The sequence below is a fragment of the Ovis aries genome, chromosome 3 (assembly GCF_016772045.2).
Source record: "Ovis aries strain OAR_USU_Benz2616 breed Rambouillet chromosome 3, ARS-UI_Ramb_v3.0, whole genome shotgun sequence".
Lineage (NCBI taxonomy): Eukaryota > Metazoa > Chordata > Mammalia > Artiodactyla > Bovidae > Ovis > Ovis aries.
Window position 1 is genome coordinate 108814647 of NC_056056.1, and position 16184 is coordinate 108830830.

Consider the following 16184-nt stretch of genomic DNA (forward strand, 5'->3'; position numbering starts at 1 on the left):
ATACACACACACACAGAGAATAGTAAAATTTACTTTAGCCAAATAAAGTCTTTCAGTTAGGGACCTTTCAAGTGAGGAAAATTTATTAATTATTGCCTACTCATGACAGCTTCCTTGTTACGCTTAAAGAATTAACTAAATGGCTGTAGTTGATTCTTCCCAAGCTGGACAATCAGCCTTATTAACCACAGTGACCTTGACAGTGCATTAGAAATGAAGGTAGACCTCATTTGTACGTGGCCATATATTTGCAGATGTAGTAATTTGATGGATACAATAAATTGGTGCACTTTTCAACCTTTGTATGAAGAATTCCAGTGACTGTTGCTAAAAACTATTCCTCAACAACAAGAGTTGTTTTCCAGGTGGAGCTGATGTCATCCAGTGGAGTTTTCATAAGCATTCAAGCCTGGATCATGATTTGAATGAGAACAGTGCTATAGTTTTGCTGTTGGAGCTCATGTATTATTCCTGTCATTATCTTCCATCTTAAAAGTTAACATAGAGTACTTATTCCTAATCATTGTGATTCAGAAAACACCACTTATCTTTAAAATTCATATCATAGGGGGCACTTCGATTTATACTGCTCTGACCTGAACGAGGTGAAGAAGAAGCTGAAATATTCAAGGATTGGGATAGAGCAGATTGGAGATTGATTGGAAAGCCATGCATAATAGGCACACAATTACAGGAAACAATTAGGAAACAATTTATCTGCACTTTAACACAGGCATCTATAAACAGGGTCATTTATCAGCCATTTTACAACTTGTACTACAACTGTATACCTCTTAAGTTTTAAATTATGTTATGCTTTTAGTTATTTATACTAACAGCCTACTTCTCAGTTTGCAAGTGAGTCGTCATAGATATCTTAATTTTTCTACCTTTGTTATAAACCAGTTTGATTTTTTAAAGTTCTTATAGGCATAATTGATTCTAGATGTCATAAGGGTTCTGAGTTGTGAAATGTTAAATAACTGTGTTCTAGGGTTTTCAGTGGGAGAAGGAAATGGCAACCCATTCCAGTGTGCTTGCCTGGAGAATCTCAGGGACGGAGGAGGCTGGTAGGCTATGGGGTTGCACAGAGTCGGACATGACAGAAGCGACATAACAGCAGCAGCAGCCGCAGGGTTTTCAGTAGAATGTATTTAAAAATCACACCTTTATGTTTTTGCAGGTTTTTGTCATGCTGGTCTTGGTCATCATCACTCTGAATTTTTTGGCAACTCTGTGTATGTCTCGTGTGTTTTTCCTACCTTTTATTCGATGTCTCCTTCTTCTTTCTAGTCCTCTTCTTTTTCATCTTGTGTCTGGGCTGCATGGTTTCTTTTGTTTTTGTGCTTTTGCAATTATATTTTATAAAATGGCCTTACAGCCCAGAAACTCGACCCTCACCATTCCCCTCCCTTCCCACCCAGTAGAAGTAGTAGCTACTTTATATATAGGAACGTAAAGGTTTCAGATATAGTGTCATATTGATTATTTCAGCCTAAGCAAAGTGAACATCCCTTTTAAAGTTCATTTAATTATAAAAGCCATTTAAAAGGAGTGCAGTTATCTTAAAATATACTCTTGATACATTTAAGATATTGAGTTAAAGTGACTGACCCCTTCCCAGCAGTCCTTTTTCTTTCAACTAGGAGCATCAACATATGCTTCTTTACAATATGCAAAGTGAAAATGTGAAGAGGTTTTGAACATCAGTTCAGGACACATTTTAAATACAGTTGGTCTATAGTCCACCAGGTTTCCCCCTACTCTATTTTTTTTTTTTTTGAGGTAAAAAGGATATTTCTTTTGCTGTGCTCAGTGTTTAGTGGGAATGGGCAGGTTTGTGGGCACCAGTAAGAGGGTTCTTCAGAAACAGAGCAACCCCTTATAGGAAGGATACCCTTGAGAGCATTGTTGCTGCCTCCCCAGCTGTGTACTTCACGTGGGATTCTGTTCTTCCTCGGCCAGGGGGCTTGTAGAGATACTAAGGAACTGTAGTCCTTGGGTTGCCAGAGTTTTTGCATGGATTCAGTAGCGTAGGTGGTGCTAGTGGCAAAGAACCTGCCTGCCAGTGCAGGAGACATAAGAAATGGGGGTTCAATCCCTAGGGTGGGAAGATGTCCTGGAGGAGAAAATGGCAACCCACTCTGACATTCTTGCCTGGAGAATCCCTTGGACAGAGGGGCATGGCGGGCTACAGTCCATGGGGTCGCAAAGAGTCAGATACGACTGAGGCGACTTAGCCCACACGCATACCAGTCAAGTTAGGTGGAATTAAAATAGTGTATTTTATTGTAATGCCTTAAACCTGAGATGCATGTCATTCATGACCTTTATAATTAATCCTTCATTTTTGGCAAGATTGGCTTAAACCTTTATTTTTGCTTTCTTTTTAGTCCAGTACTCATTTGGGAATGATATTTGTTGCCACTACATCTTAAAATAGTAGCAAAAAAAAATGATGAAGAGGATGATGAATGTTATTGTTAGCTATTTTCTGTGTTCATACCTATTTTCTATGAATATAGACAATTTTCTATGTCTCCTGTATTTGGTATGCACAATGTTCATCTGAAGTCTATACTGAACTCTTGATATGCACCATTATCATGTGAATATCAAGTGAAACATTATTTCGTTTAATCATTGCAACAATGCTGTAAGGAATTATTATTCCCATTTTCCAGGAAGACGGACAGGAAGGTGCAGAAAGTCACACATTCATTCTATACACCTTTAATTTTTAGTCACTGTGACTGAGCAGCAGCCAGGGGGCCAGAGGATCAAGACAGAATGAGAAATGCGGGTAGAAGACAAAATGGACAGGGTCAGCCTTTGATAATGCAGGTTACTTTTCAGTCAGATGTTTTAAAGTCTAGGACTGTGTGCCCTGAAAGAAGTAAGAGTGCTTGTAAGTATAAGGCAGACCAAGATAGAGAGTGTTGGTGCAGGAAGCCTCAACCATGGCTGTCTTTTAATTTTTAGTTAGAATAGGAAAATGATATTTCAAATGATGTAGTTAACTGCAAATTAATTACAATGAATTAAATGGTAGGCCCACTCTGTATCAATGGCATGTATAGTGCCACTGAAAGAAGAGGCTAGTGATTTGAAAAATCTTTTTTATTGTCTTTGAAAAGAATTAAATGTACATTTCAAAGTTAATACAACCACTAATGGAAAGAAGCTTGTACTCACAGAGCAGGAAGGGACCTTAGAACTCATGTACTTTAAAAGCTTTTGTCCAATTAGGGTAAAAAGTGAAGCCCAAAGCAATGACCTTGACTTGCCTTGTACTAAAGGCAGTTACTAGTCCAATTAGGTCTACTAAAAACCTGCTTAAATGAACCCATATCATGATTAAGCATCACAATTTTATTTTAAAGTGTGGTCTTTTTTATTTTGGTAAGTGTAATTTTCCCCTGGGAGATATTTTAACTATATCATAATTATTTTAATGTATTGGTAATAGCATTTTTATATTGAAATATATTTTATTCCAAGAATTTTGTCTTTATAAACGTAATTATACACTTATTTCCAAAGTAACTGTAAAAGTTATTAAATCATTAAATTTGAAATATGTGAGTTTAAAAATTCTAATTATTTATAATCCCCAATCCCAGAAGCTAATGTTAATATTCTCTTATTTATCCTTTCAGTCTTTCTTCTAACATACAAATTATCGTTTTTCTTTAGATTAGCATAGAGATATTATATTAATATATATAATCATAATACTCTGTCTTTAATGATATATTTCATCATATTAGATAAAGTATTTTACCATATCATTCAATATTAATCTATGATGTAATTCTTAGTTGCTATTTATATCTTAAATTCTTTACTGTTATTTTGTTTTAATTTATTTTTTTATTGAAAAATAATTGCTTTACTGAATTTTGTTGTTTTCTGTCAAACCTTAACATGAATCAGCCATAGGTATACATATATCCTCTCTCTTAGATGTTCTGACTTTTCACCTTAAAAAATGCAGCAATGAAAACTTCCGTAGCAAAAACTTTGGAAATTTTTCTAGTTATTTATGTTAATTTACCAGTCTACTTCACAATTTTCCATTTAATAACTAAAGTACAAATTTACTATGTTTTAAAATATTAGTCCCCCTACATCACCATTACTATTTAACTCTGTAAAAAGTTTTTCCTAAAGATGGATGCCTTTAATCATCCCAGTACTTAATTTGTTAACTTCTACCTCAAAGTTTTTAGTTTTTAGGCATTTGCTTTTGGTAAGGTAAAAAAAGATTAAACATATCACCAAAATATAAAAAACTATTTCAACATGATATATGCAACTTGTATAATTTCAGAACTTTTACATACAAATGAACTGTCATCATGCTGTTTAAAATGAGAGAAGAATAAAAAATATAGTACAGTCAGACTAATTAGGTAATCATTTCTGCAGTGTTAGTGCCCTAGAAAGATAAAAGCACTTCTTTTTTGGCTCATTCATCTTGTAGGAAGGCAGCTAGAAAAGTCCAGTTCTCTAATTCTGTATGCAATGCATACCATACCTAGAGAAAAACAAGCACAGCTTTCCTTCCCACGTGATCAAATTCCACTAAAAGACTTACTTCCGAGGCAACAGTTAAAGAGATATGACTGTGAGGATATTCACATTTTCATAAACAATTTCTATGTTCTCACTCCCTGTAATTCTAATATCAAGAATCTCACAGGACTTATTTGCACTATTCATAACTATGGGTACTGTGGGTTTTTCAGCTCATGCTTTACAAACAAATGAGCTTTCTCATTTGTTTCTAATGACTTTGGTTTATACCAAGAGATCTTAAACTGTCCCCAGAGCAATCATTTTGCTAAAATGCTATTAGAACATCTTTACAAATTTAGCAATGAAAGGGGGTTCCGTTAACAATGGAAATCATTGGGAACCAAGGCCTTTGGCAAGTTTAGTGCTCACCCATCTTGTTTTATTTTCAGTGATGAGTGCAAGTAATTTTATGACCCAGATATTGATTCTTTAACTGGTGGGTGGGTAAGGAAGACAAAAAGCTGGTGGGTTGGGAAGAAATGCTAGAAAAATCAGAGCAGTATTTTCTGGCTAATCCGCTCTGTCCTTGCTCTTCTAAGGAGGCTTATGAATCTTTAAACAAGTGTACCTCCCAGTATCTGCTGATAGAGCCATTTCTTTCCTTAAGTTTGAGGACTTGTAGCTGACATCCTTGTGTTCCTGCTCAGTCTTATCCACCTCTTTTGCAACCGCATTGACTGTAGCCTGCCAGGCTCGTCTCTCCGTGGGATTTTCCAGGCAATAATATTGACCGGAGTGTGTTGCCATTTCCTCTTTGAGGGGACCTTCCCAACCCAGCAGCTGAACCCGCAATGCATGTGTCTCCTGCATTGCAGGCAGATTCCTTACCCACTAAGCCATCGGGGAAGCCCCGTATAACTGAGACAAAGGGCTAGTTTTCAATAGATCATCAACAGGCTCTAGGTTATATGTGTAAATATATGAGGGTCTCATTTTCATCAACATCAAATTTGATGCATTTGCTATGCATAGGGAAACAGCTGCTCACCAGCCTGAAACTTGACCTGCAGGTTCTTGCAGAGGATGTCCAAATTGTGTGATCTGTCTCTTGATTTGAGGCTGCTGCTTCAAAAGCAGAATTTGCCCCTATTCTAGACAGCTTTGCTTTCAAAGGCCTCCTTTGCCCAGGACACCTTTTGTTAGATTCCTTCAGGATGATCTATCTGTTGTTTCTTCCAGCAGTTCCTTCCTGGTGCCCTTTCAAGATTCTTCGTGCTCTGTGTATGGCCATACTGCTACACATCTCTATAAATGCACCACCAGCCTATATCTTTTCAGTCACCCAGAGGCTGAGTTTTAACAAGTGTTGCTTTGATTCTGGTGAACAGAATGGAAGCTTATTGTTGGAAAACCATCCTTGCTGGTGTTGAATATTTCTCAAAGATGACTGATCAAACTGTAGGTTAAAGAAAGTAATGAAAAAGAGAGGGTAGAAGTGACAGCTTCAGCCAGTTCAGCATTAAGGGAATCATAGACTGGCTGCACTGGTATTACTTTGCTAGCCTACTCAATAGATCCAGGGTTTGGTGATGGTATCCTTTTAAGGGATCTATTTTTTTCTGTTTAAAATTTTGTATTGTTCTTACTTTCTATAAGATAGTGTTTTACTGAACAAGAAATATCAACATTCAGTGACAATTACTGATTATTATTACTAACAGAAATCAATATATTTTATTTTCATCATCATTAGCCACCTCTAAGCTGCTAGAAATAGGAAAGATTTTCATGTATAAGTCATCCTGGTTTTCAACCTACTTTATAGTTGTTACAGTGCAAAATATTCTCTCTCAGAAAAGTTTCCTCTCCTGCAAAATAAAGTTTATTATAATACAAATATCATTGTATTATTGTATAGTCCAGATAAAATAAGATGGGTAACCTGGAATGCAGTATTGCATGAAAGTCTTATTTTCTACTTCTGATGCCCCTTAAAGCCACTGTTTAAGACTTTGTACCAACCAGTCCATTTATTCATTTGCGTCTGCTGTTCAGCATCAGCCAGGAGTTACAAAACTATGGACTGTTGCTAAGGACTATAGTACATGACACAAGTTGTTTCTAAGGAACATAGTTTAATGTCTACTTTTTTCTGTTTATTTCTTTTTTTGCCTTTTTTTATATTTCTGTATGCCTTTCTGCTTGATATTGGAGACTGGTGTCCTAAGCAGTAATAACCTCATTCAGTGGTCTCTAACCTTGAACTTTTTGGTATATTAATTGCTTAAGAATTTATAAGCTCTTACTATTAGGTCTAATATTAGATCTAATACATATCGATCCTTGAGTCAATGATTTAAGTAGACATTTTATTGTTAATTCTGGCAAATTTTTATAGCAATCTCTTGGCCAAAATCATGACAGTAATACAGTATTATGCTCTATAGCCTGTAATATTTGGAGGAAAAGATTCATCCACTTTCCTAGCTGTTGATTTAACAAAAGAGTAGATTTTTTTTTACTTTCTTAAGGCAGTTAGTAAAGATGGAGACATTTTTGTATCTACCAGGACTGATGCAATCTTCAAAATGTGATGGTAATGTTTTCCTTAGTGTTTTCAGATGTGCTGTGTGCAAATCAAAAAGTTTTATACACATAGTCGTTACCAGCTCTTGCTGCTCTGTTCATTGGATTCTCCAGGCAAGAATTCTGGAGTGGGTAACTATTCCTTTCTCTAGGAGATCTTCCTGACCCAGGGATCAAACCCAGGTCTCTTGCAATGAAGGTAGATTCATTACCCACTAAGCCACCAGGGAAGCCCAAGATGGGCATGAACAGAGCAGGGGGAATAAGGTTTCACCACCTTTAGGAATACTACTCTGGGTACTTTCTTCAAGGGATTCCAGGGCTGAGAGAGGTATGAAACTCTGGCTTCTTCTGATATCTATACCTCTTTCATTTCTTCAAAAACAAAACAAATCAAACACATAAAATGCTTGTCTTCAAATACTACAAAGAAAGAAAAGATTCAGTCAGCAAGACTAAAGTAGCTTTTCTCCAAACAATTTAGTTATTGGTAGGAAGAGACAGAGTGGTGTAGTTTTAGCCATTTCTGGGAACTGTGAATTTTGTATGATAGTACTAACTCTACACATTTGGTATCCTGATACACAATCTCTGATGTAGCCTACTTAGCTGCTTAACAAAAAAAGATGAAGATCACCTTTGATGTTTTCAGTTACTAAATCGTGTATGACTCTTTGCTACCCCATGGACTGCAGCACATCAGGCTCCCCTGTCCTTCACCATTTTCCCGAGTTTATTCAAACTCATGCCCAGTGAGTGAGTCAGTGCAAACATCTCATCCTCTGTTGTCCCCCATCTCCTCCTTCCCTCAATCTTTTCCAGCATCTGGGTCTTTCCCAGTAAGTCAGGTGGCTAAAGGATTGGTGCTTCAGCTTCAGCATCAGTCCTTCCAATGAATACTCAGGGTTGATTTCCTTTAAGATTGATTGGTTTGATCTCCTTGCTGTCCAAGGGACTCTTAAGAGTCTTCTCCAGCATCATAGTTTGAAAACATCCATTCTTCAGCCCTCAGTCTTTTGTATGGTCCAGCTCTCACACCCGTACATGAACACTGGAAGAACCGTCGTTCTGACTGTACAGATCTTTCCCAGCAGAGTGATGACCATCTCATTGGTAGTCATGTAGGTGCTTCGTCCCGTTTTCTAAGCACTCCTTTAACCAAAGCAGTGTTTGGGCCGTCAAGGTCCTAAATATTTAAAAGAGATTTTCATCTTGTTATACAGAGAAAAATTTTCTTATTATTAGTCACATTCAAATTATAAATGATAAATGTTAATAACAGATTACTAAATATTATACAAAGAGAAATACATTTTAACTTTTTAATGTATTGGAGTATTCTTTCAGAGATCTGAGTTTTTTTAAAATGTGGGAAATATATAAAAACTTGAAAGAATAATATTTAGTAAAAAACTAATTACCATGGCAATGTACACATGAGAATTTATAGCTTATAAATAACCAAGATTAATTAAATTGACTAAGAGTTTCCCTCCATAACATTTAGTTTGAAGTCAAAATCAAAATTTAGTTTATGTTTTATAGTCACTTTTATAAACATAGGGAAAAGAGCTTTCTACGTTCTCAAATTTTGCTGCTGCTGCTAAGTCACTTCAGTCGTGTCTGACTCTATGCGACCCCATAGATGGCAGCCCACCAGGCTCCCCCGTCCCTGGGATTCTCCAGGCAAGAACACTGGAGTGGGTTGCCATTTCCTTCTCCAATGCATGAAAGTGAAAAGTGAAAGGGAATTCGCTCGGTCGTGTCCGACCCTTAGCATGGACTACAGCCTACCAGGCTCCTCCATCCATGGGATTTTCCAGGCAAGAATATGCTACATATGTTTTATTTATTATCTGTGTTAGTCGTCTTCTAGCTTCCCAAATTCAGAGAGGTATTTGACAATAATAATTTTAGAAAAATAATGTCTCAGAACTTAGGAGGTATTTGTTTCATCTTCATCCAGTACTTTCTCATCATTCTTGGGTCTAATAATTCTGAGAGCATAAATATATTTATGTTGGTTGAAATATAAGATGCCTTGTTTGTATTTCTTTAAACCTTTATGTTCTGACTCCTATAAAATAAAAAGATTTTTTAAAAAAAACCTTTATGTTCTGATTTTTGTCCATATAATTTCAAAAGTGCGAAAATTGCATTCAAGACTATCGTTAAATAAAATACATTATTTTATTCATTCAGTTGTGAATAGTTTGAATATTGTTACTATATGGTATTATTATCTTTCAGGTAAATCTAATTAACAAAACCATCTTTTAAAAAACTGTACTAAGGCAGCATTTGTCTTTATTTTCAATATTATGAAGCTTTTAATTAACAGAAAACCACCATGGGTTGCTTCTTTAGAATACCACTAAATGTTAGAGACATCGTCTACTGTACAGGAGTTTCACTACTGGATGAGGATGTCTGGGAATTCATATGGATGAAATTCCACTCTACCACGGCCATTTCTGAAAAGAAAATACTATTGGAAGCCTTAACTTGCAGTGATGACAGGAATTTATTAAATAGGTGGGTGAATTAAATCTTTAAATTTGTATAATGAGAGTATTCTCTGTTAAATTGTACTGCACTTGTTTTTATTTCTTTAAATATGCTGGTTACTCTAAAATATATCATTTTAGAACTAAAGAAAACTGAGGTATTAATATGATGAAAGCTTGTTGATTTGAAATGTTTGTTTCTATTTTATGTTATTTATATGTATATAAGATAATATTTCATTATAAAATTGAAGTATTTATTAAAAATAATTTTTAAAGCAAAATTTCATCATTAAATCAGAATGATTTAACCACCTACAAGATTTTTTTCAGACATTAATACATCAATTAAAATAATATGAGTTTGTTCTTCTTCCTTTTATAAATATAAGATTGTTCTATTGATAAATTTTTATTAGTAAAGTTTAAATGGACTATTCTTTGAAGATTGTGATAACTTAAGTCCTATAATTCTGATAGTAAAGAAAAGTTTGTTATTAAACTAAAAATTTCCCTGCAATTCTATCCTTAAAGGCTTCTAAATCTATCACTGAATTCTGAGGTGGTTCTGGATCAAGATGCAATTGATGTGATAATCCATGTAGCTCGAAATCCACATGGTCGAGACCTTGCCTGGAAGTTTTTTAGAGATAAATGGAAGATATTAAATACCAGGTAAAAATAAGACTTCAATCATTCTTCCTGGAGTGAGTAAATCAAAGGTAATATCTGAGAGATAAAGGCCCAACTTTTTGTGGTAGAAGCAAGATCCAGATAATAGAATTAGATTTTGAAGTAGTCAGCCAAGATGGGCGTTGCCACTCCTGTGAAGCTCAGAATTAATTTAACAGTTCTATAACATTATTCATTTATTAAAGATTGATAACCATAATTATGTATGGAAATGTGCAGAATGAAAAGGTTTAGTATTGCAGCTTTCCTGGAAAATCTATCAAACTGTCTTAGGTTGAAGAAATTGTATCATTAAAATCTTATATCCTGAGTGTGTTGTAGAAAAAATGATTTATGAATCATATATAATGGTATTACAACAAGAAATGGAGAAGGAAATGGCAACCCACTCCAGTATCCTTGCCTGGAGAATCCCATGGACAAAGGAACATAGTGGGCTACAGTCTGTGGGGTCATAAGGGTCGGACACAACTTAGAGACTAAACTACTACTTCTAAAATTCACATTGGAGAAGGAAATGGCAACCCACTCCAGTGTTCTTGCCTGGAGAATGCCATGGACAGAGAAGCCTGGCGGGCTGCAGTCCATGGGCTCACAGAGAGTCGGACATGCCTGAGTGACCAACACACACGCACAGAACAAGAAAACTTTAATTCCTTCTATAGAATTGTTTAACCTATTTAAAAATATAAATATCATAAAACATCTGAAGTCAAGCCGTGATATAGAGGAGGGATGCTTGAATCACTGTATAATTCTAGATGCAGTAGAATTCATTCCTGAGCCATCTTGCTTCATGTTGAGAATTCTTCAGACTCTGTTTTAGAAAATATTTCATTATATATTTAAATATATTATAATAAATGTTAATGTATTACTCTGATAATCTCTATGGTATTTTAAAATTAAATTTATTATAGAGCACGTAAATGCTGCATGTTCTCAAACTTAAATGTTCCCAGACATTTAGCATACCCACTGTTCTGTCTCTTAAAAGCTGGTATATAAATTTTATTTTTTAAAAGTTCACTGTTATTGGTTGACCTTGTATAATGAGTTCAGTTTGAATTTATTTTTAATAATAAAATATATTTCTATCTGTAGATATTTCATTGTTAGAAAGCACTAATATTCCTAGATGACACATTGTTTTCCTATTTCTTGTATTTTCAGCTCAGAAATTAGAATGATTTACACTTGATTTGTTGTCCTGCACATAGTATAAGGAATAGTCAGATACAAGATGGGATTAATATATACGTACAAGCATTTGACTTTAAAGAGTATCAGATATCTACCAATGCAGAGTCTCTCTTTAGGAACTGGTTTTGTAAATCAGAGTTCAGTATAATGCCTATATAGTTTATAGTCCCTGCCTAAAATATTCGGTTCCTGATATGTCTGTTTTGTTTCACTGAAAGAACATCATCTCTAACCAAAAGGCAGAAAGATAGAGATAACATTAGAACCACCTCAGTCTAATGACCTCTTTGTTTAATTAGCTGGACATCAATATTAGCTACAACTCTGAAGAGGGAGGAAGAGGCACTTGGGAATTCAAATTTCTGCTCAGTTTTTCCGTAAACCTAAGACTTCTCTCAAACTAAAGTTAATGGTAACGATAACCCTGTATGCGAGACAGCAAACAAGACATAGATGTATAGAACAGTCTTCTGGACTCTGGGGGAGAGGGAGAGGGTGGGATGATGGGAGAATGGCATTGAAACATATATAAGACCATATATGAAATGAATCACCAGTCCAGGTTAGATGCAGGATACAGGATGCTCGGGGCTGGTGCACTGGGATGACCCAGAGGAGTGGTACAGGGAGGGAGGGGCAAGGGGGGGGAAGGGAGGTTCAGGATGGGGAACACGTGTACACCCATGGCAGATTCATGTTGATGTTGGCAAAACCAATATAATATTGTAAAGTAATTAGCCTCCAATTAAATAAATTTAAAATAAAAAAAATAGAAATAGAGCCTTTAGGACTATACCAAAAAAAAAAAAAAAAAGTAGAAAGGTGAAGTACCAGCATTTCTACAGATAGAGCTGTGTTTATCTTGACAAATAGGATTGTCTTCTTCATCTTCCACTCCCTTGTCCATCTTGGAACATCAAAGTTCATGAGGGAACAGTCCAAGGTTCTCCTTACTACTTGGCCTGCAGATTCTCCCTGGTTTTCGTTGCCATCTACTTTCACAGTTTGAATCACTCCAAAATCTACACCTCTAGCTCAGATATTTTACCTAAGCGTCACTCTATGAAAGATGGTTTTTTTTTTTTTTTTGAGGTGTACCTGCAAAGCTGAACCATCATTTTCTATGTCTTCATTCTCTCAGTAAATAGATGGCCATCCACCAATTGCTCAATCTGGGCCCCTGGAAATCTATATATAGTAGATTTTTTCCTTGATATATGTAAAAAGTAACATTTAGGCTTGATGTCCTATCAGTTTAACAATTCCTAAATGTTTCTTGAATTCTTCCTCTCTTTACTACTACCACTGCCTTAGTGAAGGTTCTTATCCCTTGTTAGTACTCTTATGACTGTCTCCTGTCTCTAATTACATATGCTGCCACATATATGTTCACATGTATGCATACATGGACACACACACCACTTCCCTTTGTCCCAAGAATATCTCTGAAAAGCAAAAATGACATTTCCTCTCTTAAAGCCTTCAATACTCTGTGCCATGTTGAAAATCTAAGCTCCTGTCTTACTGACCCTTCTACCTCTTTTTCTGTTATCCTCAGTCTCACAGTTTCTACCCTCAGTACCAAATGCGTGTAGTTGTTGGCACACACCGTGGTGTTTCACACCTCCTTGCCTTTGTGTATGTTGGTTCTCTGCCTAAAATTGCTTTCTTCCTTAATAGTTGAAATTACTCCATATTCCATCCATCTGTCTTCATCTCCTGAAAGCCTTTCCGGAGACCCCACAGCTAAAGGAACTCTGAACAGTATATAATTTTATTTTCATCACGTTTAACCATAATGACTGGGAATGATCTGTTTACAATACTATATAGTACATAACCTTCAAGGAAAGGACTATTTTCTTTTTCACATGACTGCAAGTATAAACAAAACACTCTTTGAAGAGGAATTGTCAACTTTCCTATACAGTTGGCCATTTTTGTAACCACATATTGATTACTAATGAATGCTTATTTTATTTAACCAACTTTTCCCATAGATTCAATGTTAGAACTGAATCATCTCCCAATTCAATGTTAGAATTATAGCAATTTATGATGGTCATATGGTTTAGCCTCCTTCTTTAGGCCAAGTAGTATTCCACTGTATATATATACATCTTTATCCATTTATCTGTCAATGGACATTGAGGTTGTTTCCATGTTTTGGCTCTTGTGAATACTGCTGCTATTGAAATAGGGGTACAGATATCTTTTTGAATTATAATTTTTTTTCTGGGTATATTACCAGGAATGGGATTGTGGGTCATATGGTAATTCTCTTTTTAGTTTTCTGAGGAACCTCCATACTATTTTCCACAGTGACTATAACAATTTACATCCCCACAAACAGTGTAGGAGGATTCCCTTTTCTCCATACCTTCTCTGCATAGGTGCATGCTAAGTCACTTCAGTCATGTCCAATTCTTTGCAACCCTATGGACCATAACCCACCAGACTCCTCTATCCACTGGATTCTCCAGGCAAGAAGACTGGAGTGGGTTGCCATGCCCTTCTTTAGATCTTCCCAACCCAGGGATTGAACCTGCATCTCTTATGTCTCATACACTGGGAAGATGAGGATTTTTTTTAGCATTGGTGCCACCTGGGAAGCGTTTCTGGTGGCTAAGATGGTAAAGAATCTACCTGCAATGCAGGAGACATGGGTTTGATAGCTGGGTCGAGAAGATCCCTTGGTGGAGGAAATGGCTACCCACTCCAGAATTCTTACCTAGAGAATTCCATGGACAGAGGAGCCGGGTGGGCTACAGTCCTTTGGGTCACAAAGAGTTGAGCACAAATGAGCAGCTGACACCCTCCAGCATTTGTTATTTGTAGACTTTTTAATGATGACCATACTGACCAGTATAAGGTGGAGAAATATCTATTATGATCTTCTGCACATTTTTCAGTTTTTTTTTTTGTTGTTGTTGTTGCTGAGTTCCTTGTGTATTTTAGAGGTTAAGCCGTTGTCTGTGATATCATTTGCCAATATAAGCACCTCCCACGCCTCATTTTAAAGATGAGAAACCTAAGGCTCCAGAAACTAAATTACTTAAGTTCCCACAGATAGGGACAGCATTAGAAAGCCTCTTGTAATGAAGGCTGGACTTTTGCTTTTAAAAACTCATAATCTTATCTTTAGTGTACTTTAAAAAAAATTCTCAACTTGTCTTTATGATAGTTCAGTATTAGTGTATAGAAATGCAACTGATTTTTGTTATTAATTTTGTATCCTTCTATTTTACGGAATTCACGTAGTCTAATAATTTTTTATGTCTGTGTAGTTTTTAGGGTTTTCCATATAGTATAATGTCATCTGCAAGCAGTGAAACTTTTACTTCTGCCTTTCCAGTTTGGATTCCTTTTATTTATGCTTCTTATCTGTTTGCTCTGGCCAGAACTTCCAACACTATGTTGAATAGAAGTTGTGAGAATGGTCATTCTTATCTTGTTCCCAATCTTAGAAGAAATACTTTGATTTGTCACCAGTCAGTATGATAGTAAATGTGGGCTTGTCATATATGAGCTTTATTATGTTTATGTGCATTCCCACTCATTTGTTTAGGGTTTTTATCATAAATGAACAGACAGTAAGCCATTCTTAGGTTCTTTATGTAGTTGTATTTTGGGCATGTTCATAGGAGAAGGTGAATTCAGGGTCTTTCTAACTCAGCCATCTTGATCCTGCCTCCAGTTTAGCCTAGTGTACTTTTTTTTTTTTCAAAGAGTATGATATCCTGTGATAGGTACTCTTAGCACAGTAGACACAAATCAGTAAAAGGAAAAATCTTTTCAGCTTGCTGATACATAGTATTCTTACCTTAGGTCATGAGTCAAATATGCTTGTGATACGAAGATTGTAAAATTCAAAGGAAAAATTCAATGTTTTATTTTAATGCTCATAGGAAAAAGTGCTAATCTTTTGGGAGTCTTTTTGAGAAAGTTGGCTTAGTTTTTAGGAATGAAATAGAAAATAATGCCAACATCAGTTTGGGCTGACCAGATCAAAGGATCTCTGACTTATGGATAATTCCAAAAGTTGATTCTGCAGATTTGGTGGAATCCTTATTTACAGTGACCCAGGTTGCTTTAAAATTGAAAGTTTTAAAATACTTTTTCTTCATGCCTCATATTGGAAATATAATAGTCATCCCAAATTATAATATCATGGGACTCCCTTTTAAAAAATGTACTATAATGTAGATCTCTCTGAAACACTGTGAGCCAAATCCAGATACACTGGATGGCATCCCATAGCCAAAGCCCTTTGCACCTCTCCATTCCCTAGGGGCACAGCCTTGAACAGCGTTAAGAGAGCTGTCATGGAGCTCATGAGAAGGAGTCTAAAACATCTGTGTAGTAGTAGTATTTCTTAAATTACTGCCTGTTTTAACATTATGACTGTTTTTTTTTAATATTTCAAGGTATGGAGAAGCACTGTTTATGAATTCCAAACTTATCAGTGGTGTTACAGAATTTCTTAATACTGAAGGTGAACTGAAAGAGGTAAATATTTTAAGATGAATGTAATATTTTTCTTTTGTAAACTTATGAAATTATAGATAGACTTCAACCATTTCTTTCCAATAATTTCATACTCATTCCTTGAAAGTACACACACACACGTATACATGCACACATACGCACATTCATGCTAAAGACTTTACTTCA

General features: G+C 35.8%; 1 protein-coding gene across 1 annotated transcript in view; it reads left to right on the top strand.

Moving 5' to 3' along the window:
- Positions 1 to 16184, top strand: part of TRHDE (thyrotropin releasing hormone degrading enzyme) — a 459653-nt gene that overhangs the window by 427387 nt on the left and 16082 nt on the right. The window contains exons 16-18 of the mRNA XM_004007369.6: positions 9475 to 9642; positions 10149 to 10289; positions 15938 to 16019. Coding sequence (XP_004007418.3) covers positions 9475 to 9642; positions 10149 to 10289; positions 15938 to 16019 — 391 coding nt within the window. The remainder of the gene's footprint in view (positions 1 to 9474; positions 9643 to 10148; positions 10290 to 15937; positions 16020 to 16184) is intronic.